This window comes from Oncorhynchus mykiss, chromosome 14 (assembly GCF_057628025.1).
Source record: "Oncorhynchus mykiss isolate SJ-2025 chromosome 14, ASM5762802v1, whole genome shotgun sequence".
Taxonomy (NCBI): Eukaryota; Metazoa; Chordata; class Actinopteri; order Salmoniformes; family Salmonidae; genus Oncorhynchus; species Oncorhynchus mykiss.
In genome coordinates this window covers 13,522,861-13,546,242 of record NC_143035.1, presented here as the reverse complement: position 1 = coordinate 13,546,242, position 23,382 = coordinate 13,522,861, and the positions used below count along the sequence as shown (strand labels likewise).

At 43.6% G+C, this 23,382-nt stretch overlaps 1 protein-coding gene across 4 annotated transcripts; it reads left to right on the top strand.

Annotated features, from left to right (window-relative positions):
- Positions 1–9,962: 9,962 nt before the first annotated feature.
- On the top strand, positions 9,963–22,346 carry LOC110488839 (equilibrative nucleobase transporter 1). 4 transcript variants are annotated; one of them, XM_036942979.2, is made up of 13 exons: positions 9,963–10,035; positions 10,351–10,590; positions 10,804–10,933; positions 13,025–13,071; positions 13,235–13,311; positions 13,542–13,634; positions 13,787–13,926; positions 15,210–15,325; positions 15,485–15,628; positions 17,020–17,127; positions 18,416–18,602; positions 18,861–18,984; positions 19,170–22,346. In XM_036942979.2, the coding sequence occupies exons 2-13, from the start codon at positions 10,404–10,406 to the stop codon at positions 19,296–19,298; spliced, it is 1,482 nt and encodes a 493-aa protein (XP_036798874.1). In that variant the 5' UTR covers positions 9,963–10,035; positions 10,351–10,403; the 3' UTR covers positions 19,299–22,346. The 4 variants fall into 4 exon arrangements, with proteins under 4 accessions (XP_036798874.1, XP_036798875.1, XP_090054509.1 ...); XM_036942980.2 differs by having other exon boundaries at positions 9,970–10,031; XM_090198383.1 differs by lacking the exon at positions 9,963–10,035 and adding an exon at positions 10,051–10,217.
- The last annotated feature ends 1,036 nt before the right edge of the window (positions 22,347–23,382 follow it).

The window sequence follows — 23,382 nt, the reverse complement described above, 5'->3', positions numbered from 1 at the left end:
CCCTGACCAATCCAAAATAGAGACATAAAAAGCTCTAAAAGTTTTATTGAGGTATGCTTCCACTCTCTAGTCAGTATTATTATCTAGTCTTATTCAGTGGCAATGTTAGCATGTAAATCATGGTGGGACAAACACAAAAAACATGTCTTTTTTTATTTCACCTTTATTTAACCAGGTAGGCCAGTTGAGAACAAGTTGTTCTCATTTACAACTTCGACCTGGCAAAGATAATGCAAAGCAGTGTGGCAAAAACAACAACAGAGGTACACATGGGATAAATAAACATGCAGTCAATAACACAATAGAAAAATCTGTATACAGTGTGTGCAAATGAAGTAAGGAGGTGAGGCAATAAATAGGCCATAGTCGTGAAGTAATTACAATTTAGCAAATTAACACTGTGCAGATGAGGATGTGCAGAAATACTGGTAGAAATACTGGTGTGCAAAAGAGCAGAAAAACTAAAACAAATATGGGGATGAGGTATGTAGTTGGATGGGCTATTTACAGATGGGCTGTGTACAGCTGCAGCGATCGGTAAGCTGCTCTGACAGCTGATGCTTACAGTTAGTGAGGGAGATATAAGTCTCCAACTCCAGTGATTTTTGCAATTCGTTCCAGTCATTGGCAGCAGAGGACTTGAAAGAAAGCCAGCCAAAGGAGGTGTTGGCTTGTGCTACGGGTGGGACTAATAGATGACCTGAAGGACTCAGACTCTGGTCTGGCGAAACCAAGATTGAACTCTTTGGCCTGAAGCATCACGTCTGGAGGAAACCTGGTGAATATGTAGCAAGGACCAGCCAACAAGAGCATACAGGTTGCAGTGGTGGGTAGTGTATTTTTTGGTGACAAAATGGCGATAGACGGCATCCAATTTGCTGAGTAGAGTGTTGGAGGCTATTTTGTAAATGACATCACCAAAGTCAAGGATCGGTAGGATAGTCAGTTTTACGAGGGTATGTTTGGCACCATGAGTGAAGGAGGCTTTCTTACGAAATAGGAAGTCGATTCTAGATGTAATTTTGGATTGGAGATGCTTAATATGAGTCTGGAAGGAGAGTTTACAGTCTAGCCAGACACCTAGGTATTTCTAGTTGTCCACATATTCTAAGTCAGAACCGTCCAGAGTAGTGATGGTAGTCGGGCGGGTGGGTACAGGCAGCGATCGGTTGAAGAGCATGCATTTCATTTTACTAGCATTTAAGAGCAGTTGGTGGCCACGGAAGGAGTGTTGTATGGCATTGAAGCTCGTTTGGAGGTTTGTTACCACAGTGTCCAAAGAGGGGCCAGATGTATACAGAATGGTGTCGTCTACGTAGAGGTGGATCAAAGAATCACCAGCAGCAAGAGCGACATCATTAGTTAAAACAGAGAAAAGAGTCGGCCCGAGAATTGAACCCTGTGGCACCACCATAGAGACTGCCAGAGGTCTGGACAACAGGCCCTCTGATTTGACACACTGAACTCTATCTGAGAAGTAGTTAGTGAACCAGGCGAGGCAGTCATTTGAGAACCTAAAGCCTTTGAGTCTGCCGATAAGAATACGGTGATTGACAGAGTTGAAAGCCGTGGCCAAGTCGATGAAGACGGCTGCACAGTACTGTCTTTTATCGATGGCGGTTATGATACCGTTTAGGACTTTGAGCGTGGCTGAGGTGCACCCGTGACCAGCTCTGAAACCGGATTGCATAGGGGAGAAGGTACGGTGGGATTTGAAATGGTCGGTGATCTGTTTGTTCACTTGGCTTACAAAGACTTTAGAAAGGCAGGGCAGGATGGATATAGGTCTGTAACAGTTTGGGTCTAGCGTGTTTCCCCCTTTGAAGAGGGGAATGACCGTGGCTGCTTTCCAATCTTTAGGAATCTCAGACGATACAAAAGAAAGGTTGAACAGACTAGTGATAGGGGTTTCAACAATGGCGGCAGATAATTTTAGGAAGAGAGGGTCCAGATTATCTAGCCCTGCTGATTTGTAGGATACAGATTTTGCAGCTCTATCAGAACATCAGCTGTCTGGATTTGGATGATGTGGTATGCATGCCAGCAAAGCCACTACACAACACAACACTAAATAACAAATTAATTGCACTATAACAGTGACAAACGGTGCCCACAAACTATTAGGGTCTACATAAAGCTGTCCCAACAGCAGAGATTTCTTTTCAGCACTATGGAGTCAATCCTTAACACCGCTACACTTGGCAATCAGCTGAACCTTGTCTGGCAGCGAAACAGTTCATTCAGCCTCGTTAACTGCCTTTTTAAAAAAACATACAGTGCATTCGGGAAGTGTTCAGAGCCCCTAACGTTTTCCATATTTTGTTACGTCACAGCCTTATTCTAAAATGCATTAAATCATTTTTCCCCTTGTCAATCTGCACACATTACCCCATTATGACAAAGCAAACACAGAGTTTTTTTAAATGTTTGCAAATTTATATTTAAAAAAAAGACTGAAATATGACATTTACGTAAGTATTCAGACCCTGTACTCACTACTTTGTTGAAGCACCATTGGCAGCGTTTAAAGCCTTGAGTCTTCTTGTGTATGAAGCTAAAAGGCTGGTGCACCTGTATATATGGAGTTTCTCTCATTCTTCTCTCCAGATCCTCTCAAGCTCTGTCAGGTTGGATGGGGAGCTTCACTGCAAAGCCATTTTCAGGTCCCTCCAGAGATGTTTGATCAGGTTCAAGTTTGGCCACTCAAGGACATTCAGAGACTTATCCCGAAGCCAATTCTGCGTTGTCTGGCTGTGTGCTTAGGGTCATTGTCCTGTTGGAAGGTGAACCTTCGCCCCAGTCGGTACTGAGCGCTCTGGAACAGGTTTTCATCAAGGATCTCTCTGTACTTTGCTCTGTTCATCTTTCCCTCAATCCTGACTAGTCTCCCAGACCATATCGCTTCAAAAACATCCAAGCAGCATGATGCTGCCACCACCATGCTTCACCGTAGGGATGGTGTCAGGCTTCCTCCAGACGTGACGCATGGCATTCAGGCCAGAGAGTTCAGTCTTGGTTTCGTCAGACCAGAGTCTGAGTCCTTCAGGTGCCTTTTGGCAAACTCAAAGCGGGCTGTCATGTGCCTTTTACTGAGGAGTGTCTTCCATCTGGCCACTCTACCATAAAGGCCTGATTGGTGGAGTGCTGCAGAGATGGTTGTCCTTCTGGAAGGTTCTCCCATCTCCACAGAGGAACTCTGGAGCTCTGTCAGATTCCTTCTCCCCTGATTGCTCAGTTTGGCCGGGACAGCCAGCTCTAGGAAGTGTCTTGGTGGTTCCAAACTTCTTCCATTTAAGAATGATGCACATACAACAGGTGTGTGCCTTTCCAAATCATGTCCAATCAATTTAATTTAACACAGGTGGACTCCAATCAAGTTTTAGAAACATCTCAAGGATGATCAATGGAAACAGGATGCACCTGAGCTCAAGTCTTATAGCAAACGGTCTGAATATTATGTAAATAAGGCATTTCTGTTTTTTCTTTTGAATACATTGGCAAGAATTTCTAAAAAAGTGTTTTCACATTGTCATTATGGGGTATTGTGCGTAGATTGTTTTATTTAATCAATTTTAGAATAAGGCTGTAATGTAACAAAGTGTGGAAAAAGTAAAGGGGTCTGAATACTTTCTGGAATGCACTGTAGCTGATATGGCTGACCTGCTTAAACAAATGTAGTTTCTACTGACAATTGAGATGTACAAACTATGGCGTAAGGGAACGATGAGTGGATAAGAGGCAATCGGTAACTTCGATTATGACATTAATGAGCGAGCATCAAAGTCTGGCATTCTCTGGATTTATGGTGCTTTCAAGACAACTGGGAACTCAGGAAAAAAACAAGGTTAAATCGTGACGTCAGTGATCTTCAGGTCGGAGCTCTAGAAAGAGGCCCGAGTTCCTGACTTGGAATTCCGTGTTGGATGACCGTTCAAAACGTATTTTCCCAGTCGGAGCTCATTTCTTTCCAAGTTCCCAGTTGTCTTGAACTCACTGAAGTCTGAAATTTCCCGGTCTTGAGTTTCTAGTTGTTTTGAAAAAGTATGAAGTCATGCTGGATTGACAGCATGGCCAATGTAGTCAACCTTTTCCTTGCCCATGGTGTTGCGTGTGTATGTTTATCCTTATAAGCTTGGAAAAGAGACCCTTAAACTGAGACTTGGGCCACACACCCTCTCCACTAAATAGAAGGCAGGGGAAGCAAAATAGTGATTGCTTTGCAACTTTTGCAGTTAGCCACTGATTCCTTCCAAACCACTAATTGATGAATTTATGATTTCCAACTTCTTGTGTAATGTTTAAGTCCAATGGCCGATGAGCACCGATACATTTGATCTATAATTTCTCTTCATATGACAAGGATTGAAAAGGATTTGCCAGTAGATTGTCGACGTGAATTATGACGATGACTGCTTGTCTAGCTTGCTAGCTAATATTTTGAAAGTACGATGTTGACATGACCAGTCCAATCAAACTACAGTAGATATAACGTGATTTGACATCATTTTATATGTGGCCAATGATCTTGAGCCTTCTTGGATGGGCACTTCTAATGCAAGTCTATGGCAGCGGCCTAGCTCTCCCTGTAGATTATGTGGTGATGTATTGTCCCCATGAGTGACAGAACACTGAGCCAATCACGGTGCAACTAGAGAAGATTACCAACGCTATGCTCTGTATTTTCTGCTGACTGCCCCTCCATCACAGGAGGCACTCAGCTAGGAGACAGATTAAATAATATTTTTTAAGCCTTGAAACAGTTGAGACATGAATTGTGTATGTGTGCCATTCAGAGGGTGAATAGGCAAGAAGGACAAAATATTTAAGTGCCTTTGAACAGAGTATGGTAGTAGATGCCAGGTGCACTGGTTTGTGTTAAGAACTGCAATGCTGCAGTTTTTTCCCGTGTGTATCAAGAATGGTCCATCACCTGAAGCACATCCAGCCAACTTGACACAACTGTGGGAGGCATTGGAGTCAACATGGGCCAGCATCCTTGTGGAACGCTTTGGACACCTGGTCCATGCCCGGATGAATTGAGGCTGTTCTAAGGGCAACTCAATATTAGGAAGGTGTTCTTAATGTTTTGGACACTCAGTGTAAAATAGCTAATGATCTCTGTTCATGCTTCCTCACATGTCAATGTCATGATGACTCTTATTCTATTCAGTCTGAACTAGCTGCAGCCAAAGATTCAGAATCTGCTTCTATTCTCTGTTTCATGGCAGTCACTCCAATGATAGCTTTTGCTCAGTCTCGTCTGTATAAAATAAGCTGTGTATTATTACTCGGTTACATCGATATTGTTTTGGTTGTTAGCTTGTTGACAGTAATCAGTTCTAAAACTGCTGTCACTACTGTTAATTCTATTATAATGGCTGTTTGAGTGACAGCTGTTGTTTGCAGGGTTGTGAGTTGTACTGGTGTGTTGTGGTGACAATCAAGGTGTTATAATACAGTTGAAGTCGGAAGTTTACATACACCTTAGCCAAATACATTTAAACTCAGTTTTTCACAATTCCTGACAGTTAATCCAAGTAAAAATGCCCTGTCTTAGGTCCGTTAGGATCACAACTTTTTTTTAAGAAGGTAAAATGTAAGAATAATGGTTGAGATAATGATTTATTTCAGCTTTTATTTATTTTATCATATTCCCAGTGGGTCAGAAGTTTACATACACTCAATTAGTATTTGGTAGCATTGCCTTTAACTTGCCTTTAACTTGGGTCAAACGTTTCAGGTAGCCTTCCACAAGCTTCCCACAATAAGTTGGGGGCATTTTGGCTCATTCCTCCTGACAGAGCTGGCGTAACTGAGTCAGGTTTGTAGGCCTCCTTGTTCGCACACGCTTTTTCAGTTCTGCCCACAAATTTTCTATAGGATTGAGGTCAGGCTTTGTGATTGCCACTCCAATACCTTGACTTTGTTGTTCTTAAGCCATTTTGCCACAACTTTGGAAGTATGCTTGGGGTCATTGTCCATTTGGAAGACCATTTGGAAGTGCACCAGTCCCTCCTGCAGCAAAGCACCACCACAACATGATGCTGCCACCCTCGTGCTTCATGGTTGGGATGGTGTTCTTCGGCTTGCAAGCCTCCCCCTTTTTCCTCCAAACATAATGATGGTCATTATGTCCAAACAGTTCTATTTTTGTTTCATCAGACCAGAGGACATTTCTCCAAAATGTACGATCTTTGTCCCCATGTGCAGTTGCAAACCATAGTCTGGCTTTTTTATGGCGGTTTTGGAGCAGTGGCTTCTTCCTTGCTGAGCGACCTTTCAGGTTATGTCGATATAGGACTCGTTTTACTGTGGATAAATACGTTTTTGTACCTGTTTCCTCCAGCATCTTCACAAGGTCCTTTGCTGTTGTTCTGGGATTGATTTGCACTTTTCGCACCAAAGTACGTTCATTTCTAGGAGAGAGCGGTATGACGGCTGCGTGGTCCCATGGTGTTTATACTTGCGTACTATTGTTTGTACAGATGAACGTGGTACCTTCCGCTGTTTGTCAAATCCTCCCAAAGATGAACCAGACTTGCGGAGGTCTACAATTGTTTTTCTGAGGTCTTGGCTGATTTCTTTTGATTTTCCCATGATGTCAAGCAAAGAGGCACTGAGTTTGAAGGTAGGCCTTGAAATACATCCACAGGTACACCTCCAATTGACTCAAGCGGTGTCAATTAGCCTATCAGAAGCTTCTAAAGCCATGACATCATTTTCTGGAATTTTCCAACCTGTTTAAATGCACAATCAATTTAGTGTATGTAAACTTCTGACCCACTGGAATTGTAATACTTTTTGTCTGTAAACAATTGTTGGAAGAATTACTTGTGTCATGCACAAAGTAGATGCCCTAACCGACTTGCCAAAACTATAGTTTGATAACAAAAAATTTGTGGAGTGGTTGAAAAACAAGTTTTAATAACGCCAACGTAAGTGTATGTAAACTTCCGACTTCAACTGTAGATACGTGCTAGGATGTAGAGGGATGGTATCCATAGAAATAGATACGGACATAAAGGGTTATATTCTCTTCCCAATAGCCCTTGAACCTTCCTCCATCTACAATGTTGATTTGATGAACATTGCATGCATCCATTATATTTCTATGGTATTCCCTTGCTCTAAGATGATCCCTTTAGACATGTGGTTGATACCTTGATGCCCTCTCTCTCCCTGGCCCCCTAAAAGAGGAAGTGGCAGTGCTTCCTGGCAGTGGCAGGAGAAGTGTGATGGTCATGGAGAAAGAGAGTCTCGTGGTTGCTGGTTTTTATAAAGATGGTTGTGACAAATATTGCCGGAAAATCTGCTGATCAGTGCAGTTTGGGGCCAGTAACTTGAATTCAGAGTCTATTTACATCAGGCACATTGACCGTTAGTTACCCCAGACTAAAGTGCAGGAGAGGAAGAGTTCCAATACATAAGTCTATCTGGCATATGAACTCTGTCTTTCAAAGATAATTAGTAAAAATCCAAATTACTTCCCAGATCTTCAAGGTAAAGGGTTTAAACAATGTTTCCCATGCTGGTTCAATGAACCATAAACAATTAATAAACATGCATCTGTGGAACGGTCGTAAAGACACTAACAGATTACAGATGGTAGGCAATTAAGGTCACAGTTATGAAAACTTAGGACACTAAAGAGGCCTTTCTACTGACTCTGAATAACACAAAAAGAAAGATGCCCTGCCCATCTGCGTGAAAGTTGCTGCAAGGAGGCATGAGGACTGCAGATGTGGCCAGGGCAATAAATTGCAATGTCCGTACTGTGAGACGCCTAAGACAGCGCTACAGAGAGACAGGACGGACAGCTGACCATCCTCGCAGTGGCAGACCACGTGTAACAACACCTGCACAGGATCGGTACATCCGAACATCACACCTGTAGGACAGGTACAGGATGGCAACAACAACTGCCCGAGTTACACCAGGAACGCACAATCCCTCCATCAGTGCTCAGACTGTCCGCAATAGGCTGAGAGAGGCTGGACTGAGGGCTTGTAGGCCTGTTGTAAGGCAGGTCCTTACCAGACATCACCGGCAGCAACGTCGCCTATGGGCACAAACCCACCGTCCTGGACCAGACAGGACTGGAAAAAAGTGCTCTTCAGTAACGAGTCGCGGTTTTGTCTCACCAGGGGTGATGGTCGGATTCGCGTTTATCGTCGAAGTAACGAGCGTTACACCGAGGCCTGTACTCTGGAGCGGGATCGATTTGGAAGTGGAGGGTCCGTCATGGTCTGGGGCAGTGTGTCACAGCATCATCGGACTGAGCTGGTTGTCATTGCAGGCAATCTCAACGCTGTAAGTTACAGGGAAGACATCTTCCTCCCTCATGTGGTACTCTTCCTGCAGGCTGATCCTGACATGACCCTCCAGCATAACAATGCCACCAGCCATACTGCTCATTCTGTGCGTGATTTCCTGCAAGACAGGAATGTCAGTGTTCTGCCATGGCCAGCAAAGAGCCTGGATCTCTCCCGGTGAGGGCTAGGGCCATTCCCCCCCCAGAAATGTCCGGGAACTTGCAGGTGCCTTGGTGGAAGAGTGGGGTAACAGCTCACATAAAGAACTGGCAAATCTGGTGCAGTCCATGAGGAGGAGATGCACTGCAGTACTTAATGCAGCTGGTGGCCACACCAGATACTGACTGTTACTTTTGATTTTGACCTCCCCTTTTGTTCAGGGACACATTATTCCATTTCTGTTAGTCACATGTCTGTGGAACTTGTTCAGTTTATGTCTCAGTTGTTGAATCTTGTTATGTTCATACAAATATTTACACATCTTAAGTTTGCTGAAAATAATGAGACAGTGAGAGGACGTTTGTTTTTTTGCTGAGTTTACTATGCATAAGATAAATCCTATCACACATGACCAGTCATGGATCTGAATAGGATGGGAATGTAGGATCTCTCCGACTGTATGTTTGATAACTGTTTCTTTATGTGTGATAGCCTGTGTGTTTGTTTTTATCTCAACTCTCTCTTTCTCTGTCTCTATTTCTCTGTCTCTGTCTCTATTTCGCTCTCTCGCTCTCTCTTTCTCTCTCTCTCTATTTCTCTCTCCCGCTCTCATTCTCTCTCTCTCTGTCACAATTTCTCTCTGCCTGCCACCTCTTTCCCAGGGCATTTCCCTAGAGAACTTCTCATCTTCATGGTGTGATGGGCTGGTGTTCTGTGCACTCATCCATCGCTTCTTCCCAGAAGCCTTTGACTTCTCAACCCTGAACGCATCTGAAAGAGAGAAGAATTTCACCCTGGCCTTCAACACAGCAGAGTACCAAGCTGTGTCTGAGTGTGTTGTAAAGTAATCATCCACTCTCTCTCTCTCTGTTGCTGTGTCTATATTTCTATATCTCTCTCTGTCTCTATTTCTCTCTTTCTCTCTCTCTGTCTCTTTTGACGTATGCGGTCATGGATTTGAGGAAGTTACGCTGTGTTCTGGCAAAGAGGGTCTTGTGATCCGAGGTGTAAAAACTGAATTATGACATTATCAGACCTTGTGGTCGTTATTCATAGTTTACTTGCATCACCCATTGAGTCTTCCAGCCCTTTTCACTTTACTAGTAGGGAGTGAATGAGTGAGAAAGGGACCACATGAATGTTAAAGGCTAAGTGCTAATGCCCTTGATACGCATTGAAAGACACTGGTCATTCACTAGCAATGTAAATAGCAACAGTTTAGACAAGCAAAAGAGTACAGACAAATGAACAGTCCTTTTTACAGATGGGCAATATTGGAAGTATCTCTCCCATATGTCATTTAATTTGCTTTCATGGTGTGTATTGGCTTTCTTTCGTTGTATCTTTTCCTTCACATTCATGTGTTCGCCATCAGACAAAAAATAGGACTGAAAATAGGACTTCATTTGGTGAGAGAGAGAGGGATTTAGGGGAGAGGAGGGGTCAAATGAACGGGGAGGGGAGACTGGGTGGAAGGAAGGCTATATAAACTATAAAAGAGAGTTGAGGGAAGAAAGGGGAGTAGTTTTCTAAGAGTAGCTGGAGAGCTTCTTCTGAACTGTGAGTAAGTGGTTCATTTGTCCACAAAACTGAATGTTGCGACAGGGCAGTTGTCTCTTAATTATTACATCTAGTTTCTTTGGCAATATGTTTGGAATGTTAGATATGTATGTTTGCCTTCAATGCGACTGCTGCAAAATGCAATGGCCAGTCGATCAAAACGACACAGAAAAGCCTTATTTTAGGGTATATGCTATTCAAGAGGGCATTCAAGAGAGTCATTGAGATTTGAAATCACTTTCAGAGAAGAGATGGGCTTTTAAAAATCTTTGTTGGGTTTTGTTTTCTGATTTTCTCTTTTTCTTGTTTTCTCTCTTAGGTGAAGTGACTCCACCAGGGAACCTAAAAAGAGTGAAAGTGCGGGACAAGACCATGCTGGGTTGTGAGGGTGAGGCGGTGGTGCGGCGGTGGCTGACCCTGGTCACAGGACTGCTGGAGTGCCTGTGTTTTGCGGGGGCCGTTTTTGGCTGGGCCTCCCTGGTGTTCGTCCTGAAGACGGAAGGCTACTTCAGCTACCTGTGTGTCAACACTACCGGGGTCAATGGAACACAATTCCTAGGTCAGTGACTGAGACACCTCACCATCCCGTTTCAAACACATTCTCACATAATGTATCATTTGTTTGGATTCACAGTATATCTTACAATACAAATAAATATGTTTAAGGGCATTCAGAGGCCTGGGCACACTCATGCACACACACCTGCCCATACTGACAGCACTCTGCCTGTGTGTGTGTGTGTGTGTGTGTGTGTGTGTGTGTGTGTGTCAGACTGCAGTGCTCAGGATGAACAGTTCTCCCTCGTCTTCACCATCGCTTCCTTCATGAACAACTTCTTGCTGCTGCCCAACGGCTTCCTGTTTGACCGTTTTGGCACCATGGTGGCCAGGCTGCTGGGAATGTGAGTATTTTTTGTAAGCATGTTATAACGCATCATTAAGCGGCACAGGGTTGATAACCTATATTCAACCATATCCATAATGTAAACAACCTAATGCAGTAGTGTCACTAAAACAAGATACTGAGCACAACTATATGAGCCTTGTCTTATCTTATCTTGTGACTGTATCTTGATCTTTCCCGCAAATCTCCCGTTGACATCAACCATTGATTTGCGTTTAGTCTTGAGTTACCCGCAATGGTTTGGCCTTACGTGAAGACAGTATATTATAGAGTCTTGTTAAACGTTTAAGAATCTGTTCAGAGTTAATGAGGCTTTAATGCATGCCTAATCTCATGGGAGTTGAGATTTCGTTGTCTCTGGTCGATGCTGCACTAACGGCTCATTTTATGGCTGTTAGACTGAGAGACCTTCAAAAAGCACAGTGCTATGAAGCAGCCAGACAGCTGGCAATAAGGCCCTTAGGGGGTGTGTTTTATAACCAATATATCACGGCTAAGGGTTGTTCTTACGCACGACGCAACGGGCAGTGCCTGGATACAGCCATTAGCCGTGGTATATTGATCATACAAACCACCCAGGTGCCTTATTGCTATTATAAACTGATTGTCTGATATTTCAGCCAATCAGCATCCAGGACCCAAACTACTCAGTTTATAATACTAAACTAAACACAGTCTGCCATCGCCTCAGCCATAACAGAGAACCTCTTTCAGTCTCTCTCTTTACCACTCTCTCCAACAGTTTCACTCTGTCCCTGCCCATCTGTCTCTCTGTTTGTGGTATTTAAGTGATGGTGGAAAGCATGAGGATGTGTACCCTCTAGTGCTAAGTCACTATTTTTCTGGCTGTCACATCCTGTTATTTCCTTTTGGAGGGCTTCCCATGTCTGTTCACAATAACAGATGTGGAGAAAGCTCTGGGAGAAGCAAGGGAGAGGGGAATTGTGTGTGTTTGTGAGAGAGTGAGAGAGTGAGAGAGAGAGTGAGAGTGAGAGTGAGAGTGAGAGTGAGAGTGAGAGAGAGTGAGAGAGAGAGAGAGAGAGAGAGAGAGAGAGAGAGAGAGTGAGAGAGTGAGAGAGAGAGAGAGAGAGAGAGAGAGAGAGAGAGAGAGAGAGAGAGAGAGAGAGAGAGAGAGAGAGAGAGAGAGAGAGAGAGAGAGAGAGAGAGAGAGAGAGAGAGAGAGAGAGAGAGAGAGAGAGAGAGAGAGAGAGAGAGAGAGAGAGAGAGAGAGAGGCGCGCCAATGATAGGCCAATGGAAAGTGCTGGGGAAGGTGTGAGTTGAGTTGTCTGGGCTTCTAGTTGCCTGTTGGAGTAGATTGGACTCAGTGCCTAGTTATTCAAGAGACGGTGCAAGACAGCTCCAGAGGGCGAGCACTGCCAGAGGTAAGGAATGGAGGGGGAGTGGACATGCCAAGCAGAGAGGGAATGAGAAAGAGGAATGAAGTTGGACAGGGTGGGAGACATTTACAGATATGGTTAAGGGCTGGGGGTTATGTTGTTGACTGTGAGTGTTCGGGGTGTGGTTGAGCCTGGGGTTGATGGGGTTAGGCTGGGCCAACTAGGGTTAATGTGGCACAGACCCAGTTACTGAAAAAACCTTCCATAGCCCAAGATTCCAAATCTGCATCAACAAACTCCCCATACATCGCCTCCTAAGCCAATCAGAAGCAAATCCACATGTTTTCACTCTAGGTGGAGGGGAATTGAAAAGAGAAGGAATGCAAATAGAGAGAGGATAGAGACTAGAGAGGGAGGTTTATGTGTAACTCTGTGTTGTTTTTGTTTTTGTCGCACTGCTTCGCTTTCTCTTGGCCAGGTCACAGTTGTAAATGAGAACTTGTTCTCAACTGGCCAACCTGGTTAAATAAAGGTGAAATAATAAAAATAAAAGAGGTTGAGGTGTGATCTAGACCTCGTCGCAAGGACCAGGAAAACACAGCTGTTGTGGGCTAAGGCTCTTAAAACAGGGCTAGGATAGTGGGAGGAACAACCAGAGGGCAAGAATACGAGTCTTTTTTAACATTACTGGTCTCATTGTGACATTGTGTTTCTGATTGTCAGCAAGTGTGTATGTGTGTGTCTTCTCCAGATCAATGTACACCTCTGGTGCCTTGTTTGTGGCCTTCTCAAGTTCAGGTAAAATCATTGACTTTTCAAAAACATGCTTTATGGCACAGCTTACCCAAACCCCAAAGCGCTTGATGCATTTTTATCAACAGTTGGAACGTTTTTTACCCTTTTGTCAGCAGTTCGCAAGATTTCAAGAGAACTAAGTTTGTTCTTTTTTTTCTTCTCTCAGCTCTGTCCGTTCTCCTCTTCCCGGCGCTGTCCTGCATCTCTGTGGGAGGCATCATGTTTCTGGTCACCAACATGCAGGTCTGTTCTCTCATATTCATTCCCTCCCGAATAAACATCAGTCATGTACCCAGCAGTCCTCAGGGCAGAGGAGTTCTCTCAGTAATTAAAGAGGACCATGACTGGGAACACACTCATGATATAGCAAAGCCTTGCCTTGGGCCATGCTTTTGCTTCTGTTTGACTTGGGGTTTTGTCCGTCTGTGGTATGTACTCATGAAATATGCTTCACCTCTCTATTACTCCTGTAGATAGGCAACCTGTTTGGTTCCACTCGCTCCACCATCATCACCCTCTACAATGGCGCCTTCGACTCCTCCTCCGCACTCTTTCTCATCATCAAGGTAAAACACACACACACAGAGATTATAAATTGATAGCTGTCAATGAGGTAATGATTATGATGATGGTGGTGGTGATGATGATGATGGTGATGATGATGAAGATGATGGTGATGATGATGGTGATAATGATGACATCCCTCCTGCCTCTCTAGCTGCTATTTGAGGCTGGGATCTCTCTGCGTGCCTCTTTCCTCTTCCTGGCTGCGTGTGGCATCATCCACCTGGTCAGGACCTTCCTCCTGCTACCCAGAACACACATCCCGTACCCCCTCCCTGAGGGCTACACCTACGGGTAAGAACACATCCCCTACCCCCTCCCTGAGGGCTACACCTACGGGTAAGAACACATCCCCTACCCCCTCACTGAGGGATACACCTATGGGTAAGAACACATCCCCTACCCACTCCCTGAGGGATACACCTATGGGTAAGAACACATCCCCTACCCCCTCCCTGAGGGCTACACCTACGGGTAAGAACACATCCCCTACCCCCTCCCTGAGGGCTACACCTATGGGTAAGAACACATCCCCTACCCCCTCCCTGAGGGATACACCTATGGGTAAGAACACATCCCCTACCCCCTCCCTGAGGGCTACACCTATGGGTAAGAACACATCCCCTACCCCCTCCCTGAGGGCTATACTTATGGGTAAGAACACATCTCCTACCCCCTCCCTGAGGGCTATACTTATGGGTAAGAACACATCCCCTACCCCCTCACTGAGGGATACACCTATGGGTAAACACACATCCCCTACCCACTCCCTGAGGGATACACCTATGGGTAAGAACAAATCCCCTACCCCCTCCCTGAGGGATACACCTATGGGTAAGAACACATACAATAACCCCTCCCTGAGGGATACACCTACGGGTAAGAACACATCCCCTACCCCCTCCCTGAGGGCTACACTTATGGGTAAGAACACATCCCCTACCTCTCCCTGAGGGATACACCTATGGGTAAGAACACATCCCCTACCCCCTCCCTGAGGGATACACTTATGGGTAAGAACACATCCCCTACCTCTCCCTGAGGGATACACCTATGGGTAAGAACACATCCCCTACCCCCTCCCGAGGGATACACCTACGGGTAAGAACACATCCCCTACCCACTCCCTGAGGGACATACCTAGGGGTAAGAACACATCCCCTACCCCCTCCTTGAGGACTACACCTAGGGGTAAGAACACATCCCCTACCCCCTCCCTGAGGGCTACACCTAGGGGTAAGAACACATCCCCTACCCACTCAATGAGGGACACACCTAGGGGTAAGAACACATCCCCTACCCACTCCCTGAGGGACACACCTAGGTGAATGAACACATCCCCTACCCCTCCCCGAGGGCTACACCTAGGTGAAAGAACACATCCCCTACCCCTCCCTGAGGGCTACACCTCTAACCAAAAATTGACCCAGGGAAAGAAGGGAATACATGTCTGCTGAGTGTTTGTTGCTCTTAGCAGAAGCTCTAACAAACTAGAGACCCCAGCACACCCCCTGTGGGTCCAGTCTGTCTGTTCTCTGTGTGACTCTAACCAGTGTTGCTATTACTTCCTGTGACAGAATAAACTGTGGCCAGACCAAGACTTTTAGCCCGGAGCAGACAGCAGCAATTGCCAGTGTGCAGAGTGAAGATGTCACGGAGGAAACGCCTTTTAACAAGGAGAGCGCAGAGAAAGGTGTGTAGATTTAGGTTAAGTTGATATCAGCCCTTCTCATTCCCTTGTCCCATATATTCATGATTGGTTGACCATACAGACCTTGTTAACTGCAATTATGTAATCTGTGTGTATTTGTGACTGATTTGACCTCTTCCTCTCCTCCCCAACCCCTCTCAGTGGCTACTTTCTGGGAGTGTTTCCTGTCCAAGTTCTTCCTCTGGCACCTGGTGTGGCTATCTGTCATGCAGCTGAGACACTACCTGTTCATCGGCACCCTCAACCCCATGCTGCAGAGACTGACCCAGGGAGAACCCTCTCTGGGTACACACACACATACACACCCACTTACAAATGCCTATTGTCAGACATTATACTTATGCATCAGACATTATACATATGCCAAAACTATGTGGACACCCCTTCAAATTAGTGGCTCCGGCTATTTCAGCCACACCCGTTGCTGACAGGTGTATAAAACCGAGCACACAGCCATGGAATATCCATAGACGAGCATTGGTCATAGAATGGACCGCACTGAAGAGCTCAGTGACTTTCAACGTGGCACCGCCATATGATGCCACCTTTCCAACAAGTCAGTTCTTCAAATTCCTGCTAGAGCTGCACCGGTCAACTGTAAGTGCTGTTATTGTGTAGTGGAAACATCTAGGAGTAACAACGGCTCAGCTGTGAAGTGGTAGGCCACACAAACGCACAGAATGGGACTGCCGAGTGCTGAAGCGTGTAGCTCGTAGAAATGCTCTGTTCTCGGTTGCAACACTCGCTACCGAGTTCCAAGCTGCCTCTTGAAGCAACGTCAGCGCAAGAACGGTTCATCTCGTGCTTCAAGAAATGAGACTCCATGAAATTAGTTTCCATTTCCAACCAGCTGCATGCCAAGCATCGGCTTGAGTGGTGTAAAGCTTGCTGTCATTGGACTCTGGAGCAGTGGAACACGTTCTCTGGAGTGATGAATCACGCTTCACCATCTGGCAGTCCGATGGACAAATCTGGGTTTGGCAGATGCCAGGAGAACGCTGCCTGCCCCCATGCATAGTGCCAACTGTAAAGTTTGGTGAAGGAGGAATAATGATCCGGGGCTGTTTTTCATTGTTCGGGCTAGGCCCCTTAGATTTAGTGAAGCGAAATCTTAACGCTACAGCATACAATAACATTCTAGATGATTCTGTGCTTCCAACTTCGTGGCAACAGTTTGGGAAAGGCCCTTTCCTGCTTCAGTATGACATTGCCCCCGTGCACAAAGTGAGGTCAATACAGAAATGGTTTGTCGAGATCGGTGTGGAAGAACTTGACTGGCCTGCACAGAGCCCTGACCTCAACCCCATCGAACACCTTTGGGATGAATTGGATCACCAACTGCGAGCCAGGCCTAATCGCCCAACATCAGTGCCCAACCTCACTAATGCTCTTGTGGCTGAATGGAAGCAACTCCCTGCAGCAACGCTCCAACATAGTGGGAAGCCTTCCCAAAAGAGTGGAGGTTGTTATAGCAGCAAAGGGGGGACCAACTCTATATTAATGCCCACGATTTTGAAATGAGATGTACTTTTGGCCATGTAGTATATTACTGTCTTAACCATTTATAAATATCTTACTGATGTTTAATAAAGTAGACTTACAAACAAAAGTTGTTTAAAGTGTAACTCTTCTCTCTTTCTAAGCACAAACTTATACCGCTCTGTTTTTCCCTGCAGTGAGCACATACACCAATGCTTTTGCTGTGACACAGCTTTGTGGGGTGCTGTGTGCCCCCTGGAACGGCCTCATCATGGACCGACACAAGGGCAAGCCCAGGGCCCCAGGTACAATCTTCACCTACAGACACTAATACAAATTCTCTACAACACACATGTGAAACCTCACACACTCACTGTTATGAGAATTTTGTTATCAATGTTCATAAACTTAAATTATTCTACTCAGTCTGCAACCCAGAGTTTGTAAGATTCTGGTTTAAATGAAACAGACAGATTTCTCAGCTAACAATAGTCAAAATGTTTATTCACGAGGACGTCCTAGTCCGTTGTACAAAAACATGCATTTTATACTGGCTCCTTACGCACATACCTTCACACATAAACAGTAGGTATCCTACGCACATACATACACACGAACAGTAGATGAGTTGTATCCTTCTCCATAGTTCTCACCACTGTGTATCACTACCCAGCCGACAGTTCCATTCCCCCGAGATTAGGGAAACCTTGAGAAGTACTCCCTATGCTATCATAAATTCCTCAGAGGCCTAGCCAGGTCGGTCCAAACAAAGTTGAACTCTTCTCAGGTTATTTTCTTCGGCACACACATACAAGTTCAAATCCTAAGCTACGCCTTGCTCAGACAGTCTGTGTTTTTCCACTATACAAATACATTGTTTAACCTAATTCTGACTAAAACTACACACATCATCAGATTAGAATTTTATGATTCTAAACAATTTCATGCAGTTATAAGGTTTCAGAGTGGAATTATTTTATCATTATCTTTTAACATATACATTATTTTATCACTCACACTCCAAACCAAACACACAAAGAACGTTCTTTCACAGGTCATTTTTTTTGCTATGCCAACAATTTCAGAATGTAACAGGCTATTACTGCAATTTCAGTTAAAACTCAATAAAACAAGTCTCAAATATAAGGATGTCTATACATTACAGCTGTTTTCAAATAAATTGCTCTGCTATTAAGAGTTTTACTGGAGGAACATTTGGGCTGAAGAGCCTCTGACCTTCAGTACATTACTGCTTGGAAAGGGGTGACTGAAGTGGTGTTGTCGTATGCTACCTAATGAGGTGGTGTAGAAATGGAGAAGACAGAACTAAATCGAGATTAACATCTTCACACTACCGAAATATGTGTACAAGACGGTATTTTTGTGAAAACAGTGAAATCATACTCTAAACTAACTTCAACACCAGATCCCAGAGAACTGCTTGATTTTCTGACCCTGATACCTAACTGTGAAGGGGGCGGGGAAGGGTGTAAAATATGCATGGGTTTGTACACACAACACTAATCTTATCTGTGTGTTTGTGTGTGTATATGTGTGTGGGCATACTGTATGTTTTGGTGTATGTGTGTGCAGGAATGAGTGAGAAGGAGGCAGACCTGCGTGCATCAGTGCTCTCCCTGACCCTGACGGCGCTGCAGTGTGTCCTGTTCTCCATTTGTGCCTCCACTCCCTTCCTCCCCCTCCAGTACCTCACCTTCATCCTGCAGGTCCTCAACCGATCCTTCCTCTATGGAGGCAATGCAGCCTTCATCAGCATTGCGTGAGTCACACACACACACACACACACACACACACACACACACACACACACACACACACACACACACACACACACACACACACACACACACACACACACACACACACACACACACACACCAACTGTTTGCAATAACAAACATTATGCAACAGGATAAGGGGAGTACAGATAGACGCTCACACATTCTTAGTGTCATACTCTTGTACAGTAGTAACAAATTAATTAAATTATCTCCCTTGCCTCCCTCCCTCTGTGTAGTTTTCCTCCGTGTCATTTTGGGAAGCTGTACGGTATGCTCATGGCTCTGTCTGCAGTGGTGGCTCTGCTGCAGTACCCTTGCTTCACCCTGGTCAAAGGAGTGCTGGGAGGAGACCCACTATACGTGAGTGGAGTTACTGTTATCAGAATGACCAGATAGACTACCTTTACCTTTGGGAGAGCTTTGCAGCAGGCTTTAACCTGTACCATTATGTTCTGATGTCGACTTATTGCAGAGTGGTGATCCCATCTCCCTTCCCCCTTCCTTCCCCCTCATCACTCTCTCTCTTTTTTATTTTTCCTCTACAGGTGAACATAGCCCTGACGTTACTTAGCCTGCTGGCTTTCATTCATCCTGTCTGTGTCTATCTGCACTGTTGTGGCCTGGCAGCCCAGAGGGGTAAACCCAAGGACACTCTCCCCTCCCCCTCCTCCTAGACCAGCTCTAAAAAGGGAAACAAACACACACTTTAAAAAGGCCATTTCAACCCTCGCTCCTCTGTTTCTTCTCCAGTTTATATATTATATACAGTTGAAGTCGGAAGTTTACATACACCTTAGCCAAATACATTTAAACTCAGTTTTTCACAATTCCTGACATTTAATCCTAGTAAAGATGCCCTGTCTTAGGTCAGTTAGGATCATAACTTTATTTTAAGAATGTGAAATGTTAGAATAATAGTAGAGAGAATTATTTATTTCAGCTTTTATTTCTTTCACCACATTCCCAGTGGGTCAGAAGTTGACATACACTCAATTAGTATTTGGTAGCATTGCCTTTAAATTGTTTAACTTGGGTCAAACGTTTCAGATAGCCTTCCACAAGCTTCCCACAATAAGTTGGGTGAATTCTGGCCCATTCCTCCTGACAGAGCTGGTGTAACTGAGTCAGGTTTGTAGGCCTCCTTGCTCGCACACGCTTTTTCAGTTCTACCCAAAAATGTTCAAAAGAGTTGAGGTCAGGGCTTTGTGATGGCCACTCCAGTACCTTGACTTTGTTGTCCTTAAGCCATTTTGCCACAACTTTGGAAGTATGCTTGGGGTCATCGTCCATTTGGGAGACCCATTTGCGACCAAGCTTTAACTTTTAACTTTTATACATGTCTTATATCAGGATTTTAGCCAATTCTGTCAGAGTGGGAACAAAAACTGTTTACAGACTCCTCCTAAGTGCTAATGTTATTTTTCAGCCCTGCATTGACTGCCCCATTGGTTGGCCTTGGCTACAGCTGAAGCCCATAGGCTACTATTGTATGTATTGTAGTTGAACATGTATTTGATCTGGTGCATTCTAGCTAGCTAGTCTGCCTCCTTTTATTCCACTTTAAGCAGTATTAACTGTGCACTTTGACACTGCTGCCTAAAGGACAACAACACATATAAACAAATCTAGTGTTTACTACTCCTGTTAGAATAAGGATTAATTGATGTGATAATCAGTTTGAGGTATAGGAATTGTAAGGGATTTACAGATCTAAGAAACTGCTCAGCAACGTGAGAAAGTCAGGAGCAAGAAGATGATCAGATAATGTTGTTGATCTTTTCTCATCCTGTCATACACAACTGTCTGGCTTTTTACATAACACAACTGAACTGACCACAGGTTCCACGCTGGGTCCCCAGTGTCTCAAATTTTAAATTCCTTCAGGAGTTTGAGAGATAATTTTGGCAGGAAAGGCAGTGCAGGTCTGCCAGCTACTGACCTAAACTGGGGAAAACCGCTTGTTTCCTGTTGGCATTTACTTCCCTCCTCTGAACAAACCGTGTCATGATGATGGGCTTTGTAAAGTGTGTTAAAGTATTATATCAACTAATATCATAACAGCGAGAACCTTTATAGAGTTTATTTATAGTAGAACAGGATGTGGTAATCACGGCTGATTTTCTATCAGCAAACAGTATTGCACAGCACGATCATCCCCCCACTGAATAAACCTGAATGTCTGGTATCGATAGCAGAGATAGACCACTTATGCCTTATACATGGAAGTCAACAACATTGAAGAGACTATTACATTTGTATTGAGAATGTACTGTATTAATCGTGAAGGGATTATTTCAATGCAGGACATGCAGGGACTATAGCATTAGGTAGGTGTATATATATATATATATATATATATATATATATATATATATACATATTTTTACCTTAGCAACTATGTAAAACACTTTAAAATGACAAATAAGTACACATCATACTTGTTTTTGTTTATAGTGAACTGTTTATCGATGATAAAACAACGCATGTTCTTTAAACTGAAAAACTTTATGTTTAGGCATTGTTTAAAGTACTTAGGTTAAGCAAATTGGCTTGTCCTCATAGTGACCCATTAGAGTTGTGGTGAGATGTTTTGGGGAATTATAGATAGATAGTATATCTAATATTTTGGATGCTAGAAAGTAAACATTGTGAGCAGCATGTTTAACCATATAACTTCAGTAAATTGTTATAATATATATATATATATATATATATATATATATATATATTATGTGTCCGAAACATGACACGCCAAACCAAACTCCTTAACACCCGCCCGCTTAACCCGGAAGCCAGCCGCACCAATGTGTCAGAGGAAACACAGTTCAACTGACAATCGAAGTCAGCCTGCAGGCGTCCGACCCGCCACAATGAGTCACTAGAGCGCAATGAGCTAATACTCAATTACCTAAAATGTGTCATCGGTGTTACTACTCCTATAGGTGACAATGGGAAGACATTTTTTTAAATCTATTAAAATTATGTAAATTATTTCCAAAATGCCATGCCCATATGCCACTGCAATTCAAGAACGACCATGTGCTAAAGGCGAAGTGAAAATATCAGGTACACATACAGTAGTTTCAAACCCTCTATATCAAGCCTGAAGATGTATGAATGTCCTTCTTTCACATTTCCAGTGAAAAGGCCAAAACAAGCAACGCCACCAAGCAAACAATTCAAAATTATGAGTTGTATTAAAAAGTAGCGATTCAACATAGAGAACAATAAATCCACCATACATCGTAAGTATGATTAATAAAATAAATTATACAAAAGTGTGGGCATGTCAAACTTCCGCCAAAGTCAGCTCCTCTCCTTGTTCGGTGTCAGCGGCTTTCTAGCCATTGCCGCTCCATTTCTCATATTCCATTTGTTTTGTCTTTGTTTCACACACACCTGGTTTTCATTCCATAGTCACACTGCATGTATTTAGTCCTCTGTTCCCCTCCATGTCTTTGTGTGTAATTATTTATTGTTACGTGGACATTTTGGCAGGCGCTGAACTTTTGTATTAGACTGTGTTTTTTGGCACTAGTATGTTTATGTGCTGTCGTTTGTTGACCGGTATTAAAGTGCGCCTGTTTATTATACTCCACTCTCCTGCACTTGACTTCGCCTCCCATATACACGCCTAACAAGGCATGAAGATTTTAAAAAACTGTACAAAAATCTGTATGCCAATGAAAAATGTCAATGTAAATAAAGTGATGTTACATTAATTTATTCTCCAGTTTGATTCTTCATTTGCAGTGGTGTAAAGTACTTCAGTAAAAACACTTTAAAGTACTACATAAGTCATTTTGAGGTATCTGTACTTCACTTTACTATTTACATTTGGCAACTTTTACTTTTACTCCACTAAATTCCTAAAGAAAATAATGTACTTTCTACTCCATACATTTTCCTTGACAACCAAAAGTACTCGTTACATTTTGAATGCATAGCAGGACAGGAAAATTGTCTAATTCACATAATTATCAAGAGAACATCCCTGGTCATCCCTACTGCCTCTGATCTGGAGGATTCACTAAACACAAATGCTTCATTTGTAAATGATGTCTGAGTGCTGGAGTATGCCCCTGGCCATTCGTACATTTAAATTTTTTAAACAATTGTGTCATCTGTTATGTCTAATATAAAGAATGTGAAATTATTTATGCATTCACTTTTGATACTTAAGTATATTTAAAACCAAATACTTTTAGACTTATAATCAAGTTGCATTTTACTGATTGACTTTCACTTCAGTCATTTTTTATTAAGGTATCTTTACTTTTACTCAAGTATGACAATTGGGTACATTTTCCACCACTGTCCAAAATATGACACAGTGGCAACAGAAACTCACGCAAAACTCATCACTTCATCCACTCTCGTTCACTTACTCACACACACATGCACACTATCCCCTACCCCAAGTAAAGTGAGAACTGGTAGTAAAATGCCATTACACTTTCTCAGCGTACCCAACATGGTCTCAGAGCATTTCATATCATACTTTATGTAAATCCAAGGTACTCCATTTAGTATATCAAATCAAATGTATTTATAAAGTCTTTCTTAAACCAGCTGATATCTCAAAGTGCTGTACAGAAACCCAGCCTAAAACCCCAAACAGCAAGCAATGCAGGTGTAGAAGCACGGTGGCTAGGAAAAACTCCCTAGAAAGGCCAAAACCTAGAGAGGAACCAGGCTATGAGGGTTGGCCAGTCCTCTTCTGGCTGTACCAGGTGGAGATTATAACAGAACATGGCC